The following is a 12,005-nucleotide window of genomic DNA, read 5'->3' as shown; positions in this document are numbered from 1 at the left end:
CCTTCATTGAGGACAGCGGGTAATGGGTTATGCGCCTTCTCGTTTTCGCAATCTCTGGGTTCACATTCGGCCCGTACCCGGTTCCAGAAGTAGAAGGTTCAACCAACGAACCTTATTGTGTTCGCTGGGTAAAGGACATTCCCAGCTGTAGAGTTCAGTACAGCAACGTTTATTGCTGGACACGTCAGTCGAACTGCTCGACTGACGTGTTCAGCGATATACGTGGCTGTACTGTCATACTCTTTAGTTGTTTTTCGGGTTGCCCACCTACAGTTCTCGCAATAGACGCATACTCAGGTTAGAATAAAAGCGAGACTGTTTAAACGTTATTGTACACGTTACTCCTCAAAAGTAACGAGATACCGTTACTCATTACTTGGCCTTAAGAGTAACCAAATACGTTACTCGTTACTGAAAATGGTAACTAGGTAAAAGTAACTCGTTACTTGTAATACGTTACGTACATTTCCGGGTTTACGGAAGTAAAGACTGCCACACTGAAGCGGAACGCGGAACGGGAAACGCCCCACGGCAACATTGCAGACTTCAGTGTGAAATAAATAACAAATAGAAGAAAATGAAAGTGGACATAAAACAAAAGACAATTTTTCTTTGCTGGTTGTATATTTAGCCTCGCTGTGTCAAAATGTCAAGATTTGTTTTTTGTCAGTCCGGCATTTTTCTTTGAATGAACATTGTCTCTAAGCGAGCACTGATAAGCAGAAAACAGGACAGGAAACGAACTGTGAGCAGGATGACCTGTCAAGATGCCAACAAAGCGTACCCCAACATTCTGTGTTTTTCTGAACGCAACCTACCTGAAGAAAGGCGGCCAGTGCCGTGGGTGTATATTATAAGGTCACTCTTTGTTATCCATTCACTCATTTCCGTATTCCAAGTTCGTTTATAGTGAACTCCTCATATAGAAAATATGAATTATTCAACAATGTCACTATAGCTGAAAGAACCAATTTTTTTTTTCTTGTCCCAGAAATGTTTTGTAAGACGTATCGCTGATATCCTGCTCATTATGGTAGGTCTTCAAAAAAAAAAAAAGAACAAAAAAAACATCACGATGTTTTTTTGTTGTTGTTTTGTTTTTGGTTTTTACCGTTTTTTTTTTTCTGCTGTTCCGTGCTAATAAACCATTCTGGTAAACCAGATTTGCTCAACTGTATACCTGTGTTTGTCACTGGCGTCGATCAGATTACGCAATGCGGAAGTATCTTCAAAAGCAATTGAATTACATATCTAAGTATTTGTACTCTACTGAAGATACTTTACAGTGAAAGTAACTTCAATAATATTTTAAATACTCTATGAAGCAGGTATTTAGTAACTTAACGTAGATACTTTTATCGAGCATTTTGTTCAACACTGGTTTAGAAGCGGTTTTGTGGACACTCTCCTGTGTTTTCCTTGTTTTAGAACGCAGCTCTTAGGCGCCCGTTTCCGCGAATAGCGGCGTCGCCGTCAGCGTAATCGCCCCGCTAAATTTAGCGGGAAATCGAATTGGTGTTGAGGTCACGTGACGTCAATTTTCCCCCTAAATCTATCGGAGAAACTGAAATGTGTTCATGGGTGACGTGACACGAAGTCATGTGACGTCATTTCCCCCGCTAAATTAAGCGGGGAAACTGAATTGGTGTTGAGGTCAGATGCCGTCAATTCTCCGTCTAAATCTAGTGGAGAAACTGAATTTGTTCATGGGTGACGTAGCAAGAAGTCATGTGACGTCATTTTCCCCAACTAAATTTAGCGGGGAAACTGAATTGGTGTTTAGGTCAGGAGGAGGAGAGGAGGAGAGGACGAGGAGGAGAGAGGAGGTGGAGGAGGGTAGGAGAAGGGACATATCCTCCACTCCGTACCATCCCCTCTTCCTCCTCAAGAGCTGCGCTCGAATTTCGCATTTCAGAGATTTCTAAACGTCTTTCATTTTTTCTCTTGACATTTTTTTTTCTTTTACAGTTTGAAGGATAAGTGCTTCTTCTCGATTCTGACTGGGGGACAAAGTACTCGCTCGCTGTTATTAATCAGCGACAGAGGCTGCTGTCCTCGAGTCGAGGTTTCTCCTGAGCGTGCACGCGTGTAGCTCACTCGCGTGCTCATCAACAAGCTTGGCTGCTTGATTAACTTCTAGTTTGGCGGTTATGAATACGCAATGCCGGACTGCATGCCAAGTCCCCCGAATCGCGGCGGGGCATCTTACGAACGTTTTGCGGCACGCATCACGAGCCGAGCCAGCCGTCAAACTAAAGCACGTCCTAAAATATTTCGGCCCTGACGTCAGCTCGCGTCAACCTCTCCCTTTCTCCCCGGCGCTGACAAACTGACAGACACCGCCGGACTTTCGTCAAAACGAGCCCTTTCGTTTTGGGCCATGTCACGCGCATAGCTGACGCGGAGCTAGGGAGGAGGTGGCGCCGCGCAACACCTGTTAGATAGCAAGGCCGTAGTTCTACATGAGAGGACTTTATCAGAAAAGACCAACGCTGGACACAGATTGGAAACGAGTTCTGCGTCAGCGTTCGGCTTCGAGTCAAGTTTGCAATCGTCGTGTCCGATGTGTGCCCAGCTTTTGCCTTCTCTGATGACACCATCTCATCCAGCACTACGGCTTTCTTATCTAGGAGGCGTTGCGCCGCGGCGCGGTGGAATGTGGGGGTGTTCATTTGCAGCTCTGCCGTCGCCGATGGTTCTCATAGTAGCGGTGCGTGGGCTGTGATGTGCGTGAAGTAGTTAAAACGATGGATCCGGTTCCCTCCACGAGTGAAATGGATGTGGGGTGTTCTCAGATAAGTTCGGCCGACCATGTCGGGTGGAGATGGCGCAACCGGTCGCGACGCCAACTGCCGCCAATGAACGAGCAGACGACGCCGAGAGCCGGCCCTTTTGCAGACAGGGAACTGCAGCTCCTTGTTGCTACCACGCCTGTCTTTTTTGTTTCTGCGACTGTCGCCGCCTGCGGAACGCGCGCCACTTTTGAGTCGAAAAGATCGTCTGCTAAAAAGGCCTGCTCTCGGCGCCGTATGCTCGTTCGTTGGCGGCGTTTGTTGCGCCATCTCTTGTCTCCCGTGCGAAACGGCGCCGTGTTGTTTGCAGACCGGTGGCGTCGGTGCGTTTCCATAGGAGCTAAGCCTTTTTCTTTCTTTATTTTTTCCTCAGGTAAGTTCGCTCTTTGCAAATTTTACAAAAAAAAATGCACCATCTGTGGGCAACTCTGCAGAAATTCTTAGCGCGATAGGTTAAGAAACCGAATTTTCCGGTCGATTTAAAGAGCCTGGCGTCTCCTTTTTTCACCCTGTATTTTGAGTCAATCCTCCTTATACGTTGTTTGCCAGTAAACATTTATAGACCGGTAGCCACAACACCTTTTTTGGGATAGGTGTCTGAGATGCTAACTTCGCGCAATTCGCAAGAAGCGCTTCGCACTAAGAGCGTGCTTTTGATTCTTTTCTGGAAAGACAAAATTTTTTTTCGCAAAACAGGCTTCGGTTTTTCTTTTTAATAAGCATTGAGTTTATAATTTCTTTTTAGTTAAAAATGGTATCCGGATATGGTCGGCCCAGCTATCTGCAAACACCCTACGGTTCTTTTGCACAAGTGATCTGGATGACCGTATCCAAGGGCGTTGACGTATTATGACAGGCAGAGTACAGAAAAGGGGTGAAAAAAAAATTATAGTCAGAACCATTGGTGTGTTCTTTGGAAATACGCAGTCATGTACGTAACGCGTTACAAGTAACGAGTTACTTCTAACTAGTTACTATTTTCGGTAACGAGTAAAGTATATAGTTACTTTTTTAGAAAAGGAGCGAGTAACGGTATCTCGTGTACTTTTGAGGAGTAACGTGTACAACCCCGCTTAAACGGCCTTGTTTTTATTCTACCCTGCGCCTATTGCGAAAACGTTAGGTGGGCAACCCGAAAAATAACTAAACAGTATGACACACAACAACGTATGTCGCTGAACACATCTGTCGAGCAGTTCGACTGAAGTGTCCAGCGATAAATGTTGCTGTACTGAACTCTGCAGCTGGGAATGTCCTTCACCCAGCAAACACTATAAAGGTCCATTCCCACTCTTGCAACCGACTGCGACCGAGAGAGGCCAGACCGGTTTTTAATCCTCTTGCGACCTCTTAGGACCGGAAGCGCTGCAGCGGAGCTGGTCCTAAGATGTCGCAAGAGGCTTAAAAACCGGTCTCGTCTCTCTCGGTCGTACTCGGTTGTAAGAGTGTGAACGGGCCTTAAGGTTCGTTGGTTTGAACCTTCTAGAAACGGGTACGACCAAATGTAAACCCGGAGGTTGCCAACACGGCAAGGCAAATAACCCATTATCTGATGTCCTCAATGAAGGCACAGTTCCCGAAGATTCACCAGCTCTTCCTGTAGCACAACGCTGCCGTTCCTTCGAGCGCGTCGGTAGAACGACTCTTTGCAGCGTCGCCGGAGATGTATTTTCAAGGAAGCGGAGAATCATAACTGATAAAAGCTTTCGAGAGGCAGCTACTGCTTCAGTGCAACGACTACTAAAAAGAAAGCAAAAAACCATAGAAAAAAACGTTGTGTATTTGGTCGTCAAAGCAACGCGAAAAGTAACTCGTTACTTTTGAGGTAAAGCAACGCGTTCCTTTTGAGAATCGGTAACGATTAACATACTTAGTTACTTTTTGAGCGAGTAACGAGTAACGGCATTTAGTTACTTTTTTGGGTAACCTGTACATATCTGGAAATACGTTATCAAGACCCTTGGAAAATGCCAGATACATCCCTTTTGGGGAAACGCTAATGCTGACCCTTTAACGTGGCCAAAAAGAGGCATAAAAAAAAAAACAGAGCGAGCAAAAGAGAAAGCCAAAAGAGAAAAGTGAATAAGTCAGAGTTAGCGCTTCCCAAAGGGGGCGTGTGTGGCGTTTTCAAGGGTCATGCTAAAACAATCCCTCAGTATCCACCAATGAATTTTCCTGTATGTTTTATTCCCTTCATGTGTTCACGAACTCCGATTCCTTCCAGTGCCCCAAGAGCGCAGCGGGCCCGGCCGACCTCGGGCTAACGGCGAGAGGCATTCCCCGAGTCCCTCCAGCAGCCTCGTCGGTGGCACCGACATGTCCACCCTGGCCGGACTGGCCGGCATGCCGCACCCGCAGGCGGCAGCTCTGTTCCCCTACTTCTACCCTCCGTCCTTCTACCCACCGGGCTTCGGCCTGCCGTCCTTCTTTCTACCGAGGCCCTCGGGCACGTCCGGACAACTCTCCGGCATGGTTCCGGGTAACCCAGCCACCCACGCCAGTCTTCCACTCCTGATGGCCGCTAGTCAGCAGCTCTTCGGCGGGCCCGGCTACCCGGGCCTTCCGCCGGACGTCACCGCCGCAGCGTCGCGGTTCCTCAAGCAGAGCCAGAACCAGACCCGGTTCGCGCCTTACCCGGTTCCTTCGTCGCCCTCGACGCCGTCCGGTTCGGGACAACAACAACAACAGATTGTGGCTCCCACGCCGACGTACCCGGAATCGGTGGTCCTGGACACGCGGACTCTGTACGCCCCTACGGCGCCCTTGGAAAAGTGCCTCAGCTCGCCGTCTTCGGAAGCCGGGAACAGTTCGGACAATTCGCTCACGTCGTCGGTGTCGAGCGAGCTGAAGAACATGGAGAACATGGTGAACGGTTTGGAGAGGAGGCAGGAACAGCTGGCCATGTTGTCGCTGTCCAGGCTGAGCGACAAGTAGTTGCGGTGTCCTTGGGCGGCAGGTTGCACGCTCGTTTTGGTGTTCTGTTATTTATACTTCCCGAAGGTTTAACGGGCGGCTCGTGTGAGTGGCCTCCGTGGAGTGGGTGTATGTGCTGCTGGACCTCTAGCTTCGCTGAAACGTGTGCCTTTGCTCGGAAACCGGCGAGCGCTTCGTGGGAGTTGGCAAGACGAGGGCAGAGCAAGACGAGGGGAGACGGCGGTTCTGGCTGCGTCCGAGGTGAGGGATACTAGGGCGATGATTAATCATATTTGCGTAGAGGTTATGCGCTCAAGGCCGTAAATTTTTGCTTATTATTTTGATTGTGCTACGTGAAAATGTGGTGCTTCCGTACATACCTCGCTTCTCCAGTAAGTCATACAGAGGAGCCCATTTTCGAGTTCCTTATAGTAATAACATAAAAACCTGTCTGCTTTTTTCGGGGTTGTTGTTGTTGTTAGCGTTGTAGGGAAAAGGGGGGGGGGGGAGAAAAAGTCAATTGTGTATTCTCTCTGGGCAAATTTGTCACTGACTCTGCCTCTTTTAAGGAATTCTTCATCTTCAACTGCCCGCGTGTGTAGAATATTCACACAATGGCCACCCCACGGCCGACGTACCGTTGGGAAAACAGAGCACACAAACATTAATATTTGTGCAATTCGCGAAGTGTTAAACGCTAATAGGACATTCGTCTCGTATCTTGGGTTCACCGGATATTACCGAATGTATGGACATGTGCTGTGTCATATACGTCTTTCCACAAGCTATTAACTGTGCCCTGTAAATTATCAACGGCCTATATGCATGATGCAGTATGGCACGTGATGGCAAGGACGCATGATTATGAATTGCTTGTTCAGATGTAAATATATATAGTTAGTGACAGCTTCAGAAATGAGGGGTGCGTTACTTGTCACGTTCATGCTTTTTTCCTCCGTGATTTCTTCTTCGGCGTTTTTATAGGTTCATATCACAATCTCGTTGGTTACATAGTGATAATAAAATGCTCGGGGCACCACGCCCTCCGTTTGTTAACGTCTCAGAGGCCATAGCCATAGACAAATATATACTTTCATGTTAGGAAGACCTGAACAAAGTAGAACATCAAAATCTTGAAACCATTGCGTAACAGTATTCGAATGAGGTCGGCCGAGTTAGAGAAGTAAAATCCAAATGCACGTAATGAAATACGCACCACTAAGAGATGCTGAACGGGGGGGACGGATCTTTTGAGAAGATATGTATTCATGCATCGAAGGAATCTATGCATATACTTAAAATAAAAGGGATTCCGTTAGTCATTCCTTCGCCCTTACGACACTTCTTTTTTTTTCTTCTTCTAAGACTAACGGCGTTTGCGTAAATAGTCTCGCAAAGCAATCGCGCTTAGCTCATCGATGCGTGCCGCAGGATTTTCGGAGGAATCTCGTCAGCGGTCTGCCGCAAAACCCGCCTTTCTTTCTGCTCATCACTTCCAAATGGCGGAACACTTATTGCGAACCGTTCTGGACCCTTTCCAGTTTATGTTCCCCTCAATATTTCGGAAGAAGCGCACAGTGGCCGTAGCCGGGGAGAGAGAGAGAAAGAAGCATCGGAGTTTGGGTTCGTTTCTGCGGTATACGCCCGAGAGAGCTCATTAAAACCCCTCGAGAAGCAAGCAGCCAGCAGAGCTGCGCGATCCCCCGCCGCCTCCGCCCTCGGCGCGCTGTCTTTCTTCCAAAACTCGGGCTCGGGTTTTCGTTGTGATTACGATGGAAAGTTTCCGAATGGCACGAAGGAGAGAATGAAATAAGCCGGAAAAATGGAACAACGCTGAAACGGGAGTAGTTGAGTGGGATAAAAGGGGGAAAGGACCAGGGGGGACGGAAGAGATGGATGCTCGAACGGGAGGCGGGATTAAAGGAAGAAGGGCTTCCCTGCACAACGAATGGAAATAAAAAGGAAGTGAAAAGTCTAAGCACCACAAAAATCAGAGAGACAATGGTGAAAACAAAAACGGAAGAGGGGGGGGGGGGGGTGGAGAGAGCGCCCTGCGAAACAAAGGAATAGGAAAAAAAAAAAAAAAAGGAAACGTGGAAAGAGTTGGAGGGTGGGAGAGCCCATAATGGAAGTCCATAAAATATGTTCCTCAAGGGGAACATCCTTTCGCGATTCGCGGCGGTTCGCAACAACGAAGGCGGGAAACGTTAGGCTCTTGTGGAAACGGCCGCCGCCGCGAATGACCACTTCGCGTGTGAAGAGGCACTTGGGGCTCTGCGCTGGTGTGCGGCGCTCCTCGGAAACTGTCGGAATGCCGTCCTCGTTGCACTCGCTGCGGATCGACGACGGGGATGGGGAGGGTTGGGGAAGCGACGAACTGGGAATGGGCGTAGCGCCTGGCAAGGGGGCCCCCCCTCGTCGTTTAGGCGGCTGATGGGGCCGGGCCCGGGCCGCGCCTCCGCGCCAGATGAGAAGTGAGTTAATGAGAGCGCAATCCCACATTGTGTTCCTGCACCCCCTCCCTCTTTTTCATCCTCTTCCTATTCCTCCCACTCTCGCGCTCATTATTTCTCTTTATCCGATTTGAAACTCCGTACGGCCGTGGTTCCTATGGTGTTTCGTCCGAGTGAGCCGTTTTCATTTGCGCGTTTTCGGGCGTGTCTGGGATGGCGCTTGTATATGTCTGTTAGCTTCAAGGAGGTTCGAAAAGGGAACGAGAAGAAGGGCGAGGGAGACTCTAAATTTACCGAATTTTTTTATTTTTTTTTTATTTCGGAGTTTGGGGAAGTATTGCACTGCTATAAATATGCGGGAGTATATAAGATATGTATTGGGGTGTTTGCGCGATTTGTTTCTTTAGCCAGCATCCTAATCCTAAAAAAAAAAATGAACAAAAAACCTGCATTGACTTTTAACTGAAATAGAAGGACGTTCCTGCAGTGGAAGCTTGCCATATATAGCGTATCTTCTTACCACCGGTATCAACGCCATACCATTTCGTCCTTGTTCCATACCTACGTATTTTCTTTTTGAACAATGAGAACATTCCACACTTTCTCCATCTTAATGCTTACGTCTGCTTCAGTTGACGATTCGCCGGAATCGTGTAAACGCCCAGAAATATAAGCGTAGGCTGTACGGCCCGGGCAGTGAAGTTTGGTTCGACAGGTGTCGCCATCTTACGCGGAATGTTGGCAGCTCTGAGGCGGTCCGAGGACGCAGTTATTAGACCCGGTCTCGAGCTCGAACGTACGAGTGTACTGCCGAACTGTGACGCAGCCCTCATGCCCGCGCACTCATTCGGCGGCATGACCTGCCCATAGTCGCCCATTTTAGCCACAAGCTGCGCTGACGAGAAGCAGCCCATCGAGGCGCCTTATGCTTAGCGCATTGGGACAAAGTGTCATTTCATAGCGGAGCCTTTATTTTCGTAATTGCCTCGCGGTACACATGCATACTGGCAAATTTTTATCACAACAAATTTTAACATTCTGTCATCTATATCTATGCAGATTTTTTTCGCTTTCTTTTTGGCCCCGGACAGTTTCAGAAACGCAGGCCGCCGCTTGTGACCTTCGCGCTCCTTGCTTCGTGGTTTATCCTCCGTTCTTCTTGGCGGCTAATGCCGCAATTTCATTGGCTGCAGAGTGATAACAAGGGCCACGCCCTGCACTTCTTAAGCAGTCTCTGACCGTAAACGGTTTATCGCGTACGTCTGACCACTACAATTTATCATGTCGTTGCAGGTTCTTCCGGTCACAGCTGTGCCGTTCTCTAGAAGACTCTTCGTGGACACCTCTTCTCCCGCCATACAGATTATTTAAGGTCATATTTCTCGTGAATCGGCAATACGCATCAGACAGTGGTCGAGAAGAGCATCCCTTGTGCGGCTGTGTATAGACCTAGAGACTCGTAACGTGTCTTTGTATTTATGAGTGAGAGCGCATGCGCAATGTCTGCAAGAGTGTGTCGGACTACGCCCTGCACAGGAACGTTGAACCTTCGGCTGCCAGTCCGCCATTGTGGGTCTCTGCCACGTCTCCCTTTGTTTTAAAGGTTCCAGTCTTTCGCCAAAACATTTCGAGAGCCACGCCGTGCCAGTTGAAAAACAAAATCGCGTTGCTAGGTTCTTTTTTTTTTTTTTTTAGCTTGTGTTCGATTGCCTTTCGATGTGCTTCTCAGTCGACGGAATGTTGCAGTTACATGGCACGTTATTATCGGTTTATTGACTGATATGGATTGAGATGGCAGTGCCACAGATTATTCGAGCCTTTTGGCTTACGTGTACTTTTCCACCGACGCTTCGTGAAGGCACATTCGGGTATTTTTGTTTTATAAATGTTTTGGTTGCCGAGATGTTCACTAGGGTAAGGTATTATTTATATGTATATTTTAGACGATTGCTGGCGTAAAGTATTGGGTTTTAGAAACTAAAATGAAAACGGTGAAATTGAGGAAACCTTTTTCATCTTGGTTTAAATCTGGCCGTAAGAACATTTGCCAAGGCGACTTCTAAGATGTCGAGTCGTTGCGCGTGTTCGGCGTAACTAAGCGCTCAGTTAAAACAATTGTATAAAAAAACAAAAAAATCTTAGGCTCACGCAAGACCGGGCGTTCGTGAGAACACCGGGCGAACACTCCCTTTCGTCGTCTACATATTCGAGTGTCGAGCAGTTTTTATTCACAGGAAATGTCAAGTTGCAGCGCCACTGGTATGATGGATTTGTTATTCCTCTGCAATTAAATTCAGCCACTGGTGAGCCCTTCTGAACGCATAGCTTTTTCATCCTCCCTGAAAAAAGAAAATCGTCCTCTACAATAGTTAGTCAATGTTTTTCTTTTTATTTTAATTTTTTTTTTTTTAGTTTATGATCCGAACCTTAATGTCGCGCGGTACATGTCGACCGACTGTAGCACCATAGTGTCGCCGCCCGGATAGTGCAACCTCCCTGTCGCGGTGCCTCATCGAGTTGTAATCGACTATTCGCCCATACTTAAACAATGGGTTTTTTTCTTCTTTATTTTTTAATTCCGGGGTTAGTTTGTTGAAATCAGCGTCTTAGCATAGACTTTCGTTAGACTGTGTGAAACAAAGCCTGCCAAACCTAGGGCGCGCGAGCATGCTATAGTTTCGGCAGTGCTTTCTTTCACACAGTCTCAGCCAACACGCTGATTCTAACAAGCCGACCCAGCTTTTAACGGTCTTCGGATCTCCAATAAAATGTGCATTGAAAGTAATTGTTTTCCCCAAATTCCAACGATTTATTTTTTCGAGGCTGGATAATTGAAGTAGTAGATGACGCATGGATGTTCGATTAACTCCTACATTAAGAGGGTTCAATCTTCCAGGAATTATTTTATTGCGAGTTTTGCCGGCTCAAACAACCTAAAAGGCATAGTAATTCGGCTAACATCGGAAAACTGAAGGGAATAAAGTAATTCTCAATCTTCATGTGTATCTATAGCAGTACAAAATGTGTCGGCTTGCGCCTCCGCTTGGAGGTCGTTTTCGGCTGCAATACGGCCATGGTTTTGTGGCATCCGTTGCAATACCTTTAGCAATAAGCAAGGATATCGAGTCGTAGGTCGCTGATTGAGCTTTGAGCAATAATAAATACGTTTGCATCTTCAGACTTGTGCTCGCATCTTTTTTTACGTTTCTTTTAGGCTGTAATCAACGAAAGACTCGGCAAAATAAAAGGTAAGAATATTAGCCTTAAATGTCGCTGGCCCTTTCATTTCCCGAAGACTTTAAGAGTATTGATTATAAAATGACTGTTCATGCCACAGGAGTCGGCACGTGTGTGTCATTTGAGAGAATGTCACTTGAAACAGACGTTTGTGAAGTCGAAGCATGTTGTCCTGATGAGTTCACTTAAACAACTTGAATCTAACTTACCAGGAAAAATAGCGAGATGTACGCCAGATTAACGGGGGTTAAATGTCCTACAGCTTGAGCTAGTAGGGTGTCAAGGTAAGGTCATGTCAATTAATTTAGCTCATACGGATGTTCATTGCTTTATTCAAATACCGTTTTTCATATATTACAGTGCGATGACTCGTGTATATCATAATGACGTTACAAACCTTCAACCGATTTCAGAAAATCTTAGCTGTTCTCCACCTACCCCTTCATTTCTGGTGGAGAGCTCAGCAGTGACCACCCTTTATTTTGCACACGCAGCACAAACCTTCCATATCGCACAGTATTTGTCAAGAGCTATACGCACCTTCGTAATCGGTGTTACACCTTAGCCTGGGAGTCGAGTGCTAAGCCCGTAAGCTGAAGATCACCCACTA

The 12,005-nt window shown here is 47.1% G+C and overlaps 1 protein-coding gene across 3 annotated transcripts in view; it reads left to right on the top strand.

Moving 5' to 3' along the window:
• The window catches only part of LOC8030981 (T-box protein 2-like), a 154,460-nt gene extending 143,124 nt beyond the window's left edge, over positions 1 to 11,336 (top strand). For all 3 annotated transcript variants that reach the window (XM_040220595.3, XM_040220593.3, XM_040220596.3), the window contains exons 6-7: positions 5,017 to 5,966; positions 9,452 to 11,336. In XM_040220595.3, coding sequence (XP_040076529.2) covers positions 5,017 to 5,726 — 710 coding nt within the window. In that variant the 3' untranslated portion in view covers positions 5,727 to 5,966; positions 9,452 to 11,336. The remainder of the gene's footprint in view (positions 1 to 5,016; positions 5,967 to 9,451) is intronic.
• The last annotated feature ends 669 nt before the right edge of the window (positions 11,337 to 12,005 follow it).

Source organism: Ixodes scapularis, unplaced genomic scaffold (assembly GCF_016920785.2).
Source record: "Ixodes scapularis isolate PalLabHiFi unplaced genomic scaffold, ASM1692078v2 PGA_scaffold1__304_contigs__length_218370807, whole genome shotgun sequence".
In the NCBI taxonomy this organism is placed as follows: domain Eukaryota; kingdom Metazoa; phylum Arthropoda; class Arachnida; order Ixodida; family Ixodidae; genus Ixodes; species Ixodes scapularis.
Note: the sequence above shows the minus strand (reverse complement) of the source record. Positions and strands in the feature narration are given on the sequence as shown.